Source organism: Pyrus communis, chromosome 4, assembly GCF_963583255.1.
Source record: "Pyrus communis chromosome 4, drPyrComm1.1, whole genome shotgun sequence".
Taxonomy (NCBI): domain Eukaryota; kingdom Viridiplantae; phylum Streptophyta; class Magnoliopsida; order Rosales; family Rosaceae; genus Pyrus; species Pyrus communis.
In genome coordinates this window covers 16,610,861-16,626,538 of record NC_084806.1, presented here as the reverse complement: position 1 = coordinate 16,626,538, position 15,678 = coordinate 16,610,861, and the positions used below count along the sequence as shown (strand labels likewise).

The 15,678-nt window shown below is 34.6% G+C and overlaps 1 protein-coding gene and 1 pseudogene across 1 annotated transcript; both read left to right on the top strand.

Annotated features, from left to right (window-relative positions):
- Positions 1 to 5,221: 5,221 nt before the first annotated feature.
- On the top strand, positions 5,222 to 7,514 carry LOC137732777 (uncharacterized; annotated as a pseudogene).
- Positions 7,515 to 11,729: 4,215 nt separating this feature from the next.
- Positions 11,730 to 13,208, top strand: LOC137732118 (probable glutathione S-transferase). The gene is made up of 2 exons (XM_068471415.1): positions 11,730 to 12,069; positions 12,399 to 13,208. Exons 1-2 carry the CDS (start codon positions 11,761 to 11,763, stop codon positions 12,753 to 12,755), a joined length of 666 nt encoding a protein of 221 aa, XP_068327516.1. The 5' UTR covers positions 11,730 to 11,760; the 3' UTR covers positions 12,756 to 13,208.
- Positions 13,209 to 15,678: the final 2,470 nt, after the last annotated feature.

Sequence of the window (15,678 nt, the reverse complement as noted above, 5' to 3'; positions counted from 1 at the left end):
ACGAAATTATTTTTGTGTTTATGGTTCATGTATGATTAAAGTTTTTGTATAGTTTTATATTGGGTTGCGAATGTTTTTGGAAGTACAAGAATTTGTGCTTTTGTGGATGTGAAGAATTTGTGCGTGCTTAGCTTGATAATGAGTCGCCGATAGATAACAGCCCTGAAATTTATCGGAGTTTAGAGTGTGTGCATTGAACTCTTTAACTCAAACCCATAGAGATCTCTAAACTCCGCACCAAAATCCAGTGACCATGATATGGACACTTGGACACCTACATGTATGTAATTTATTGTAAATATGTTAGTCATTGTAAATGTGGTTATAAATAGATTTTCACATGTATATAAATATGTTAGTTATTGTAGTTTCTGGTATCTTTTTGCTGAAATTGTTTTGGTCCCTCCTACTAAGCTCTAATTTCTGCTATTAATTGCTGCTGAAATGTGACTTTTCCTATTAGTTTTTTACCCTTCATATTTATGCTGCTTTTGCATTCCATTCGAATTAAATAATGTAGTTAAACTTGATATGAATTCTCCCTGCAACAATATCCTCAAATTTTGCTATATCCTCAAATTTTTTATGGTGTTTGTTGTGTATTTTGATGCATTTTCTAATTTTTACAATGTTTTATAAACATACGAACAAAAATAAAAGAACAAAATCCAAGCCCATGGATAATCTTTATTTCTCGATTCTTCTAGGCGGAGGACAATAGTGCATAAACTCTTTTTCTAATTATGCTATATATGGAGTCTATTATTAATTGAATTTTTTGTCATGTGCATAATAGTTCACATGCATGGTAATAAAAACAAATGTCATTGCATAAATATTTTTGCCTTCGCATGCCTTGCCTTACTTCAACTCTGGCTTTGACCATCATCAAACATAAAAAAACTGGCCTGATTCCTGATTCCTAATTTGACATGCATGACAACCATAAGGATGAATGAGAGAACGAAAGGGTCTCATCCTCCTTTAAGTGCTTGAATAAGTGCTATTGATAAGTGGTCTCTCTCAACGAACTACAAATAATTCAGAAAAAAAAATTTTTGTAACTTACATACTTAATAAAATGAGTATACGTAGTCTTATAACAAACACAAATTGGTTATTCAAACAGATTTATAAATATTTGTATTCATGTATTCTTTACTTATAAAAAAATAATTGATGTATTTTCTTTGTTGTTTCAGATTTTTAAGATTTTAAACAATGTTGCTCAAGTCTACCAATTTTTTTTTTTAAAAAACATTTATTGACATTATATTTAATTTTTGATTCAGAGAAAAAAAAATGGTGAAAGAGATCGATCGAAAAGAACAACAAATTCTAGGAGGGGTTTTGGTAAAAGATTTAAGAAGATTGGTAAAAGCTCGAAAAGAAGAACAACTTCGAGGGACAAAATTGTTTTATTCAGAGACTGCTCCAGGACCCAGCACATCAAGAGCACAAAAAATAGAAAAAAACAAGAATGGGTTTACATGTTTATGGAAAAGGTGTTAATCGAAACAAGTTGGTCGTCCACACTATGTATTCACCTACAAATCGTAGTAATCCACCAAAAGAAAATGTTCAAAAGAACTGTTTTGGGTTGTACAATTGGATTTGCAAGTTTAAACGTCCGAAGAAGATTGGGATGCTCCTTCTTTGGTTCATCTCCACTGCAGTGGTTTTTTGGATTTAAAAAAATATGTAGGGATCAGCTGGATTTTCAATTCTGAAAAAGGTTGTGTGAACCTTTTTTGTTGGCTGATAAGTATAACGATGTAAACAATGAAGTGGTTTTTTGAATTGTGAATATGTAAGGATGGTTGACGTATAAGTGTAATGATGTAAACAATGAACTCCCTTATCAGTTTAATAATTAAGTGTTATTAGTACTCATTTAGACACTTTTTTAGTTCTCATTAATTCATTTCTGCCTTTAACCAAAAAAAAAATCATTTCTACCTTAATGCAATTTTTCCCTAATTTTGCGACTTGATATAATTGATGTTCATATTCCATTTACTATATAACAAAGATAATCACATTATTCAGAAATAATTCATGTTTTGCTTCAACTTTAATTTACCTTTATTTTTATATTGTTTATGTTTATTGGCTGGTTGATCTATTCTTTACCTAGAGTTGTTTTTCTCTTTGTTTATTTCATTGTGTCGTGTATGTGCTTACATTTGTAGTTTTTTTTTTGTTGTTTATCCTTCTATTATCTAGGTTTTTCCAATTAATTGATCACACTTGCCAGTGATTCCTTTTGCAATTGCAAACTGGTTAGCTTTCTCGCTTTTTACATATGAATTGGTTTTCAAATTAAACTTTCATCTTATTTACTTTCTTTGTTTTCATTTTAGAGAATTAAAAAATGGTTAATTTTGGTAGATGTGGAGAAATGTTTAAGGTTTTAACATAGTTTATATGTGCTTTCTTCGATTTTGCTATTTTGTGCCTAAAACCTTGACAGTCTTTGACAAGATCGCTAAAATTAAGCGCTCTTTATATCTGGTGTTAATCAAATTTAAGTAGGATTTTATTTATGTGATTATATTTTGGGTGTATTTGTGTTTTTAATGCACCCTTCTTTACGTGTGGCGATTTAATTAGTGAGTAAGGTGTAGTCATTCGTATGTTTTTTTATTTTTATTTGCGTAGTGTTATGCATAGGAAACTCAGAATACCTGGGAAGGCTGTTGAAATTCAGCATGCCAATTTTCGCATCTTTAATGGTGATGTTTATCCAGATGATGTGGTTTTGCAAGATGTCCCAACTTCTTACGATCAAGAATATAACAATGTTTCAAACTCTTTACTATTACATGACAATACGACCAATCATGTTCAACCATATACATCTGTTTTGAAACAAAATGCATCTGTTGGCGATGGATTCAACTCATCTTCGTCTGTTGCTAGCACTTCACATGAAATCACTGTCCCTGTTTTTCTTGCAAATGATGCCACTTTGCATGGTATATTGGTCACTGATACTGAAGCTAGTCATTCTGTTAGAAGCTCACATGTGATTGGTCAAGCCGCTTATCAAAAAAAAAAAAAAAAAACGTATGTGCTCTTACAATATAATTATCTTTGCATTTTTTTTGCTAATTTAAAAACTTAACTTTTGTTCGTTGCTTTGGGGATGATTTTGTCGCTCTTTCTTTTCATAGGTGGTGTTCCAAATTATATTGATTTTAGCCCTAGAAATTTTCAATGTCAATATTGTGGCGCTTTATTTTGGTCTACAGAGCGGTTAAAAACAAATGCTTCTTCTACTAGAAGGCCACAATTCACTGCATGATGTATGAGTCAAAAAGTAAAATTCTCACCTGTTAAGCCTGCCCCTGCTTATTTGGACCATCTGCTAAATCCAACAAATTCTCAAGAAAATTCACACTTCAAAAAAAATGTTAGATTGTATAATTCAATGATGGCATTCACTTCAATGGGGGCTAAAATTGATGCATCAATAAACAAGGGTCAAGGTCCTTATGTTTTTAAGATTAATGGTCAAGTGCATCATTTAATGGGTTCTTTGTTGCCTCCTAAATGCGAGAGCCCTAAATTTGCCCAGCTCTACATTTATGACACTCAAAATGAAGTCAACAATCGTATGAGTTGTTTTCCTCATTCTGAAGCATCTTCAAAAGTTGACGAACAAATTGTTGATGGGCTCATTAAAATGTTAGATGAGTGTAATGATTTGGTTCAATTATTTAGACTTGCAAGGGATAGAATTAATCAATAGTCAGCAAGTTCTTTGCGCTTGCGTTTGCACGGCAGATCGAGCAACCATGATGTGCAATATAATCAGCCAACATGCGACGGCATAGGAGGGTTAATTGTTGGGGATATCGGTCAATTTCACACCGAAAGAGATATTATTATTGAACACAAGGCGACTGGTCTACAAAGGATAACAAAGTTGCATCCGAAATATATGGCCTTTCAGTATCCTATTCTTTTCTCATATGGTGAAGATGGATACAACAAAGGTCTTCCTTGGAATCCTGCTTTTAAGGGGAAAAAACCCAAGACTGGCGGGGTGTCTATGAGAGCATTTCTGGGTTACCAAATTCAGGATAGACCGGGACAGGATAGCACCCTGTTGAAGGGTGGCAGATTGTTTCAACAATATTTAGTAGATGCATAGGCCACACTTGAAGAAGATAGACTTGATTTCATTAGGACAAATCAAAGTTCTTTGAGAACTGAGCGTCTTAAAGGAATTCATGAGGCGTTAAAAACGGAAATGCAAGTGGTTCAGACATTGGTAAGAGGATTATCTTGCCAACTTCATTTACTGGCAGTGCTAGGTATATGATAAATAATTATCAAGATGCCATGGCTATATGTCGTCACTTGGGAAATCCTGACTTATTCATCACCTTTACATGCAATGCTAAGTGGCCAGAAATTATTGAAGATCTACGTGAAAGACCTGGTTGTAAGGCTGAAGACAGACCAGACATCATATCCAGAATTTTCAAAGCAAAACTTGATCATATGGTTAAGTATATAAAATCAGGAAAACCTTTCGGCAAAATTGAATCTGGTTAGTTATTCGCTTTTCCCAATTCTCAAGATTATTTGTTTGTTTTCTCTTATGAGCATAAACATTAGGCGCTTTGTTTTCATATTTTTTGTCTTATTTTTCTCCAAACAGTTGTTTACACAGTTGAATTCAAAAAAAGAGGTCTCTCGCATTGTCACATATTGGTTTGGGTCAGTAAAGAGTATAAATGTCATTCTCCTTCTGATGTGGATTCAAGCATTTCGGCTGAAATTCCTAGCGAAGAATTTGACAAAGATGGGTATGATGTTGTTGCACAGTATATGATTCATGGTCCATGCGGTCTTGCAAATGAAAAATCTCCTTGCATGAAAGAAAAAAAATGTTCAAAGAAATTCCCAAAACATTTTGCAAATGAAACTACTTTTGAATCTGATGGTTTTGTCACATACAAGCGTAGGGAAATGGAGAATTGTTTTGTTGTTAAAAATGGAGTGAAGCTTAATAATGCGTTTTTTGTCCCTTATAATCGTGATAGGGCTAGAGCTGTTTTTGAGGATCAAGAGTTTGATGAGATTGTAGCTTATCTAAATTGCAGATATTTATGTCCTTATGAAGCAGTTTAGAGATTGTTACAATTTCATATTCATTTTAGAGAACCAGCTGTTCAAAGATTATGTGTGCATCTACCTTCTGACCAAAATGTTGTTTAAAGACGATGATAATTTAAACTATGTTGTTAACCAACCTGATCTTGAAAGCACAATGTTAACAAAATGGTTTGAAATGAATACTCAAGATCCTAATGCACGCCAGTTGTCTTATGTTGAATTTCCTTCGAAATATGTTTGGAATAGTGAGAATAAAGAGTGGACCCGAAGGAAAAATGGTAGATGTCCAGGAAGAGTTGCATATGTTCACCCTGCTGCCGGTGAATTATACTATTTGAGATTATTGCTTAATCATAAAAAAGGTGGCTTTTGTTTTGATGATTTAAGAACAATTAAAGGTGTTCTTCAACCCATATTTCAGGCTGCATGCAACTCACTTGGCCTATTGGGAGATGACAAGGAGTGGAACAATGCAATGTTAGAAGTGATACTTACCACATCATCGCATCAATTGCGACAATTGTTTGTTACATTAGTTTTGTTTTGTGATGTTGCTGATCCAGCAACTTTGTTTGAGGCACATTGGAAAATGATGTGTGATGACATCTCAATAAAGATGATTAATGCTTTTGGCTTGCAAGATATGTCTAAGTATGAGGATGAACTTAAAAATTCTCTTTTGTATGAGTTAGAAAAGTTGTTTGTTGCTTCAAATAGTTCTCTATCTAAACATCATCTCCCAATTCCAAGCAAAGATGTGATAGATAGACTTAAGAATAGAAGTTTAAGAGAGGAGTTAAACTACGACACTGAATCATTGAAAGAGCAACATTCACAGTTGGTTGCACAGTTGAATAAAGAACGAAAAATAGTTTATGATAGTGTCATAAAGGTAGTTGATCACAATAAGCCTGGTATGTTTTTTGTTCATGGACATGGTGGGACTAGTAAAACTTTTTTGTGGACTGCTATTATAGCTAAGATTAGATCAGAGAACCATATTGTTTTGGCAGTAGCTTCATCTGGAATTGCCTCCCTTTTGCTTCCTGGAGGAAGAATTGCACTTTCGATTTAAAATCCCTATTAGCATTACAGATTGTTCACTTTGTGAAATAAAAAAAGGAACTCATCTAGCACAATTAATTAGTGATGCAGCTCTTATTGTTTGGGATGAAGCACCAATGAATCATAAACAATGTTTTGAAACTTTAGATAGATCTCTTCGTGATGTTCTCAAAGGTTCAAAACCAGGTTTTGATGATTTGCCATTTGGAGGAAAGCCAATTCTCTTTGGAGGTGATTTTAGACAAATTTTGCATGTTGTCCCAAATGGAACTAAGGCTGACATTGTTGAAGCTTAATTGACAAGTTCTTATCTTTGGCCTTATTTAACCATTTTTTTTCTCAAAGAAAACATGAGACTTTCAAAAACAGGTTTGAATGAGAAGGAAAAACAAGAGTTGGCTAATTTTGCTAATTGGATATTACAAATTGGAAACGGTAGTGTCGCTAATTCTATATTGTCAACTGATGAAGAAAATTCTTGGGTTGAAATATCAAAAGACTTTCTCATTGATTTTGAAGACAATCCCATTGAAAACATGGTTTCAGCGGTGTACACAGATTTTCAAAGAAATTTTCATGATGTATCATATTTGAAAGAAAGAGCTATTGTCACATCGTGAAACGACACAGTGACTGAGATAAATGATTTTATGTTAACTATGGTGCCTGGTGAAAATCACACATATCTTAGTTTTGATTCTGTGTCTTCTTCAACAAAAAAATGTTGAAAATCTTGATATACTATACCCATTAGAATTTTTGAACCAACTTGACTTACCTGGTTTGCCACACCACAAGCTGGCATTAAAAGTCGGTATGCCAGTAATGTTGCTTAGGAATTTAAATCAAAGTTCTGGATTGTGTAATGGGACAAGATTGGTGGTGATGCAATTAATTGATAGAATTGTGGAAGCAAAGATCATAACGGGTAGCAACATTGGTGAAAGAGTTTACATTCCAAGAATCATTACTGAGTCATCACAAAATAAATATCCGTTTACTTTGCGAAGAAGACAATTTCCTCTCAGACTTTGCTATGCAATGACAATTAATAAGAGTCAAGGACAATCTTTGAAGATTGTTGGGCTATTTCTATCTCAAACAGTTTTTTCTAATGGACAGCTCTACGTTGCATTATCTAGGGTCACCTCAAAAAAGGGTCTTAAAATTGTGATTGCTCATGATTGTGATATGCCTTACGGATACACAAAGAACATTGTTTTTAAAGATGTTTTGAATCGTTTACATGAAGGTGTGTTGGTTTGTGTTTGTCCATTCATTTTTCTTTTTCTCTTTTTGCCTATTTTTCAGAATTCTAATGTATTCTTTGTTTCATCTGTGTGTTGTATGATTTTGAAGATTTTATTTGCTTTTAAATTTACTTTGTATAGATTGATGGAGCATATGCCAATTCGTCTTTTGTTATCATACAACCCAATAAGGAAACTACAAGTTAGGATATGTAGAATTTGGGTGACAAAAAATATTGGAGCTGATCGTCAACCTGCAAGTTTGGACTGTGTCTTTGTTGACAAAGAGGTTAAATCTTTACACTTATTTTTCATTATTAAATAGGAACAAATTTATATATGTCGAAATGCATTTATCGTACAATTAATATTAATTCAATTTTTCCTTATCATTTATTCACATTCCATCTGGTTTTGTATTACTATTTCAGTCTTTAATGCATATGAGAAAATATATGAAATCTACATCATTTTATGCATATTTTTGTCCAAATGTCAATCTTTAAATTTTCAAATCTATAAAATAGTAACTTTGTTACTTTGTATGATTTGCTTTTATGCATATATTGCTCTATGCTATAGCCATACAAAAGATACTTTATACATTATTTGCTATGTGATTTAATGCATTTTTTGCTCATTTAAAGATTAATCGATCTAATTTAGTTTTTCCCCTCCAAAAGGGACATGCAATTCAGGCAACCATGAAACCCTGGGACATCCAATTCTTTTTGGAGCATCTAAAAGTTGGTTTCGTGTATGAGATAGATAAATTTCGTGTTATCCGCAACAAAACGTCAAGCAAAATTGTCCCTCACGATGCTATGCTTGAGTTAAACAAAAACACTAGCATAGTCCCTGTTGAGAAACCAAATCAAGTGATACCAATGCATTGGTTTAATTTGATTGAATTTGATGAGCTTGACAAAAGAGTTGATAAAGATGTACACCTCACAAGTAAATCGTCTAATTTTGACTATGGTCGCTATTCTAAAATCATTATTCTTAGTTTTTAACTTAATAAGCTGGTTCTTATAATCACTATTCTAAAATCATTATTCTAAAATCATTATTCTAAAATCATATGTAGATTTTGCTTGACGTTTTTGGTTGATTTTGCTTGACGTTTACATATTCTAAAATAACCAAAAACATTTACATATTCTAAAATAATTATAAACATCTACATATTAATTTTGCTTGACGTTTTGTTGCGGATAACACGAAATTTATCTATCTCATACACGAAATATTCTAGAACCAAATCATATTCTAAGAACGTCAAGCAAAATCATATTCTAGAACCAACTTAATAAGCTGAGATAGATAAAATCATTATTCTAAAATCACTATTCTAAAATCATTATTCTTATATCATATGTAGATGTTTTTGGTTGTCTGATGGCTTTACAACCAATTGAGGACATCACTGTGCAAAATATTAGAGTTGAAAAAAAGCGAGACCTCCAACTTCAAATTACTAGGTAAACCATACTTCTCTTAAACTATGATTACATGTTTATACATATATAGCCATATAAAAATTACATAAATAGTTTTGACTCCATTTTGCAATTGTAGAGGTGAACAAGTTACAGTTACCCTGTGGGCAGAAACTACAACAAGCTTTCAAGAAGATGCATTAAAATCGCTTTCACCTCCTGTCTTCATTGTTTTGACTTCACTCAAAGTGAAGAAATATAAAGGTTATACCTTAACAAAATCTAAATGTTATCGCTTTTCTTTTGTATTTATAATTGTTTTCTTTATTTTTATAGGAAAACCTGTTCTGGGAACCACAGGCTCAACGGTTTGTATTTTCAATCCTGATATCCCACTACTTTCAGAATATAAACAAAAGTGAGTGCACAAATCTTATTTAGTTGATGGTAACAAGATGGAACAACCTTCATCTTATGTAACCAATTCCAGCCAAGGATGGCGTTGTGGGGAGTCAGGCAATCCATAACATGGGAGGTCACCAAGTGGTTATAAGGCTTCGTTGAAGGTGTGAAGGGTGATTCTCCCCTTGTTGATGCTATCAAGAATACCCATCTTTTCTGCGGCATCCTTGAAGATGACATTAACTCCCAATTTGTTGTCCACTAGGACCCGGCTAATCATGGCATTGGTGATTTGCACTTTGACGATGAATGGGTCATTGTCGGGTGAATGGAAGTCTTCCATGCCTTGATCAAAGAACATCAAGATATTAGCGTCAATAGCTAGCGTTTTATTGATCGAAGCCACCATTCGAGGTTTATTGCAAGCTGTCTTTCTTTCTTTCCTAGTGTTTCCAAATATTATTGCTCACCATATATGTAATTCACTCTAGGGAATGGTTCTTTGTCCAATCATCAGATGGGATGTAGGCATTGTAGTCTCCTAGATTTTTTTATGGTGCGTCTCCGATGAAGGACATTGAGGCGACTCCTCAAGAGTCAGATCAACGATTTCCATCGTCTGGATTGACACTTCTTTGAAGCGCGAAATGGCTTTTTCCAAGTCTTTAATTCGTGCCTTCAAGTCAACGAGTCTTATAGGTTCTTTAGCGAAGGGGGCTCCGTCAAAGGTTTTCCAAAGATAGATAAATATGCATCACATATTCCTATATCTCGTACATGGCGGTAACTCTGTTGATCTCGGGGTTAATGTTGTGCATTAAAGCGTGTAGTTCATCGTGGCGTGATTTGGGGGGAATCCCCGTTGGGGTAGAATGATTTCGTTGAGAGGAATATGAGTTCGTTCCCAATGAAAGCGCTAATTGTTGGAACAAAATATGCAGACTATCGCAAATGGTGGAAGCACAAATTCGAGCAATCTGCAAAACTGAGAACAACCATGAGCATGCCTAGGACCAGGGTGGGGTATGTCGGCCAAAATTCTCCGACAGTCAAGTTAGTAAGCAATTTTAGGCTCAAGCAGTGGGCAAGAGAATAGAGTACTAAGATTGTGTTACCAGAGATGAACACTAAATGGGTGTATTTATACCATGAGGAGAGCCTTTTAGAATAGAATTCTTGTTCTAAGCCGGAAGAATCCTAGGAGATATCTAGAAGTAGATATTGCGGTTAATACCAACTAAGTTGCTCGAACTTCACCTATTGCCCTAGAACTGGGTGATAGTGGCATGCTCTGTCTGATCCAGCTCTGCTTGAAGTTGTTAAATCCATGATCGGACTTGTGAGGTATTGATATTTGGATCAGCCTTATTCCGGCCCTAAACAATCATAGTCCCACCGTATATATATCATTTAGCTATGTACAAAGGAAACTACAACAAACTTGTCTAATCACAAACAAGTATAACAAACTTAACTATGCTGATTAGACTAACTAATAACAAATTTATTGTGACTTGCATCTTCATCTTTAGGATGCGAGTTTCTAAGGATTAATTTTAATTTGAAGTTGTAGAGACGACCTTCATATCTTGAGTTTTCAAGACTTCGGCTAGCTGTTTGCATTTGTCATACGTCATCAGTTTGTACGAGTAACTAAATAGTGCGGTCACTTATCCTATTTCAACATTTTTCTGTAAGATAAAAAAACTTCCTTTACTTCCAACCAAAAAAAAAAAAAAAAAAAACTTTCTTTTCGGACTTTTTATATTGTTCCATGATGGTGAAATACAAAGAAAGTCAAAAAGTCAGTACCCACAAGTAGGAAAATTCTCCACAGTGATGACATCCAGATATCTACGACTAGAGGTAAAGATTGGCGTCGGGAATAATCACATCTTTTCAAAGAAATTAGGTGAGTTTGAAACGGCAGCCCTTTTCTATTTTTGGGTAAACAAGCCCATTGTTTTCTCACGCCAAGAACTGGAAAACAAATCATGCACCTTCTCCTCTGTCATTTGAGAAAATACAAGTGATTTTCTCATATTTTTACTCTTCTTGTACACCCTATTCGTTTTCGACCTTTTCTTGCATATAATAAAAAAAAATGTTCAAGCAATTTAAACAAATATGAGTGTACAAAATAGTAGAACAGAATGTGAAAATTGTTTCTCTTAGTAAAATTTTAGAATGAATAATTAATCACTTTATTGGACGCTAAAGAACAGTGATATTATCTGCAAACCACACATAATGGGCAGATTTTTATAATTTTGCTACCCTAAAACAAATATATATATATATATAATTAAAAAAATAGAGAAAGAAAGAAAGACCTGTCACTTTCTTTCATTTTCCAAATAGGATGACTTCGCAATTTCATTTTCTTACCATTTATTTAGAGACCTAGTCAAATTTAAATTAGTATATATGTATGATCAGCCTCCTGCCTCGATCACCTGGTCACACGAATAATGGAAGAAGTGAAACTACTAGGGTTTTGGCCAAGTCCGTTTGTTTACAGTGTGATATGGGCTCTAAAGCTCAAGGGTGTGAAATATGAGTACATAGAACAGGACATTTTTAACAAGAGTGAACTTCTGTTGCAGTGCAATCCAGTTTACAAGAAGGTTCCGGTGCTTCTTCACCGGGGAAAACCAATTTCCGAGTCGGTTGTCATCCTTGAATACATAGAAGAAACTTGGCCAGAGAATCATCTGCTGCCTGAAGATGCTTATGAAAGAGCCTTGGCTCGGTTTTGGATACAATTCCATACATGTCAGGTGAATAATTTCAAGTTTCAGTTATTTCTCATCTGCTTTTCTCTTAATTATCTAGTTCAACTATATATTGAGAGACTTCCAATAATTTACAGAAAAATGCTGCTCATATGGGTTCAATTTTTCTCACTAGTTTAATTTTGTAGTTTAAGAACAAGACAAATCATTGTGATGACCAAATTGGGGATTTTTCCTACCTAAGTAGCTTGTCATCATGCCCTCTAGGAGTTCAGATTGACGCCAAATAGCTATGATTAGCATGCGCACGAATTTATGTTTCCCTGTAAAAGATCAAAATAAGTGCTTAGCCATATCTTTTTATGCATCATCAGATTCCCAGTTTTCATGCATTTTTCGGATTAACTGCCGGAGAAGATCAACAAAAGACAATCGAATCAGTGTTGGAAACGCTGAAAATATTGGAAGAGCAAGGGCTTGGTGACAAGAAGTTTTTTGGGGGTGATAGTATAAACTTGGTAGACATAACGCATGGATGGCTGGCTCTTTGGTTCGGAGCCGTTGAAGAAATGGTGGGTGTCAAATTGCTTAAGCCAAGCACTTTGCCTCGATTGCATGCTTGGGTTCAGAATTTCAAGCAAGTTCCTGTCATCAGAGACAACCTTCCTGACTACCAGAAATTGGTTGCTCATATGAAACGCGTAAGGGAAATGCTTGTCCCTCAAGTCTGAGATATTCTGTGGATTCAGTTTGTGTATCTGCAGCTTCATGACTAGAATAATAATAATAATGAGAAACTATCATGTAGATACACTCTCTCTGCTTACTTCTCTCTTTTAGGTGATCTTATCTCAGTTTATATTCTCCAACTGCGACTGCCACCACTACCCCCGTGGTCACCACGACTACGCCCGTGGTCACCACCACTACCGTGTTAAACGTAATGTTCTTTCTCCCTGTTAGTTGTATCAATTGTTAAGTAGAGTTGTGTCACTTGAGAAGAGTTGTGTTTAGGAAGAGTTGTATCTCTTTAGATGTCTAGGGTCATGTCTGCAACTCTTGGAGCTAATCCAAGAATTAAGTCTGTTATGAAAAGGCCTGAATGTTATTATAAATAGCCAATAAGATAGCCTAGTGTTGTAATCAATTTGAAATCAATAAAGTTAGTTATCAATAAAGCTTCAGTTTTTTTGTTTAAAACTCCGTTCTATATTTTCTTATATCCATCTTCCTCCAACAAATTTGGTATATCAAAGCCAATCGATCCCTCCGTTGTGTTAATCATGGCATCAAGTTCAAATTCCTCAAACATTGGAAATATTCAAAATTAATTTAATGCCTATTTTCGATGGAGAGAATTATGAATATTGGTGCCTACAAATGAAGATCTTGTTCATCTCTCAAGATCCTTGGGATCTTGTACAAGATGGTTACGAGGAACTGGAAAAAACATCAACCAGAAAAACGACATTGGAAACGTAGCAAGCACTTAAAGAAAATAGGAAAAGAGATGCCAAGGCTTTGTTCCTAGCTAATTCAAGACGGAGTAAGCAAAAATCTCTTTCCAAGATTACTTTCTGCAACTACATCAAAGAATGCTTGGGAAATACTCAAAATTGAGTTCCAAGGGTCACAGAAAGTGATCTTCGTCAAACTCCAATCCTTGTGGCGAGAGTTGGATAATTTACCAATGAAGGATAATGAATCCATTCAGGTTTTCTTCACAAAAGTTTCTGGAATTGTTAACCAAATAAGAAGTTATGGGGATGCAATTCTAGACAAGAAAATTGTAGAGAAAACTCTACGCAGTCTACCGCCAAAGTTCGATCACGTTGTTGCAGCAAAAGTTTCTGAATGTTATGTTTGTAAAAAGACAGGGCACAAAAGTGCTGATTGTCGGTATAAGTGTACTCGATGCAGAATACCCAACCACTCTCAAAGAGATTGCAGATATCAGAAAAATAATGAAGCCAATTTCACAGAAAATAATGATTCTCCAAAGCAACTATTTTATACATGTCTCAGCACTCGTCAAGAACCACAAGATATATCATACGTAGATAGCGGATGCAGTAACCACATGACGGGAAACAAACAATGTTTCGTCAAATTTGAAGAAAATGTGAATTCACAAGTCAAGCTCGGAGATGGAAAGCTTCACAACGTGGAAGGCAAGGGTATTATCTCTTTTCAAACTCGAGAATGTACACCAAAACAAATCTATGGTGTGCTATATGTTCCTAATTTGGCATAAAATTTATTAAGTGTAGGACAACTCCAGCAAAAAGGCTTCTCTGTTAAATTTGATGATGACCACTGTGTTATTTCTGATAAAAAGAATAGCACTGTAGTAGCTAAGATAAAAAAAAAGACGGCAAACAAAGTCTTTCCGTTGTTCATGACATCAAAACAAAACTATGTTTTGGAAGCTGAAAATATAGAAGAATCACTATTGTAGCATATGAGGTATGGACATCTAAATCAAAGAAGTCTACACCTCTTACACCAGAAAAATATGGTGGTTGGGCTTCCTTTAGTTCAGTCTGAGAAAGAAGTATGTGAAGGTTGTATTTTTGAAAAATTTCACCGCTTACCATTTTCACAATCAACATGGAAAGCAAGAGCCCCTCTTGAGTTGGTACATACAGATATATGCAAACCGACTCGAACACAATCTTTTAATGGCAAGAAATACTTTCTTTTCTTTGTTGACGACTATAGTAGGATGATGTGGGTTTATTTTCTAGAACAAAAGTCAAAAGCCTTCTCTTTTTTCAAGCAATTTAAGGCCTATGGAGAAAAGAAAAATGGATACAATCTGAAGACGTTGAGAAGTGATCGTGGTTGAGAGTTCACATCAAATTAATTTTCGGAATTTTGCGAAAGCAATGGAATCAAAAGAGATTGATGGCAAGCTACACTCCACATCAAAATTGTGTTGCAGAATGAAGAAATCGAACCACTATTGAAATGGCAAGAAGCATGTTAAAAGCAAAAGGTCTACCAAATGTGTTTTGGGCTGAAGCAATTCGTACATAAGTGTTTATTCTCAACAGGTCACCTACCAAGTCTGTCAAGGATATGACTCCTTCCGAAGCATGGCATGGGTTTAAGCCAAAGGTTGATTTCTTTAAGATCTTTGGTTACATAGCCTATGCACATATTCCTTTTCAAAAGAGAGAAAAGTTTGATGTGGGCTATAGTGACAAGTCCAAGGCATATAGATTGATTGATCCAAGAACTAATAAGTTGGTAATTTCCAGATATGTTATTTTTTATGAATTCAAGGTATGGAGATGGGAAAACGAACAAGGTGAAATACCGAGATTTTTTTATGAACTAGAAACATAAAATTTAGAAGAAACTATGTTACTCCAAAGTCCAATTTGAAGGGCAAAAAGTCCAATTCCAAGTGCAAGAACATCTGATCCTAGTTCACCAGATTCAACTCCAAGACTAAACGCAAGAACGGGTTTATTAGCGGACATATATGAGTCGTGTGATCTTGCTTTGAGTACTTTGGAGCCTCAAAAATTTGAAGAAGCAGTGAGAGAAAAAAAATTTGGCAAGACGCAATGGCAGAAGCATTCAAGAATGACATGATGAAAGAATATGAGATGACTGATTTGGGCTCTATTTAGTATTTTCTAGTAT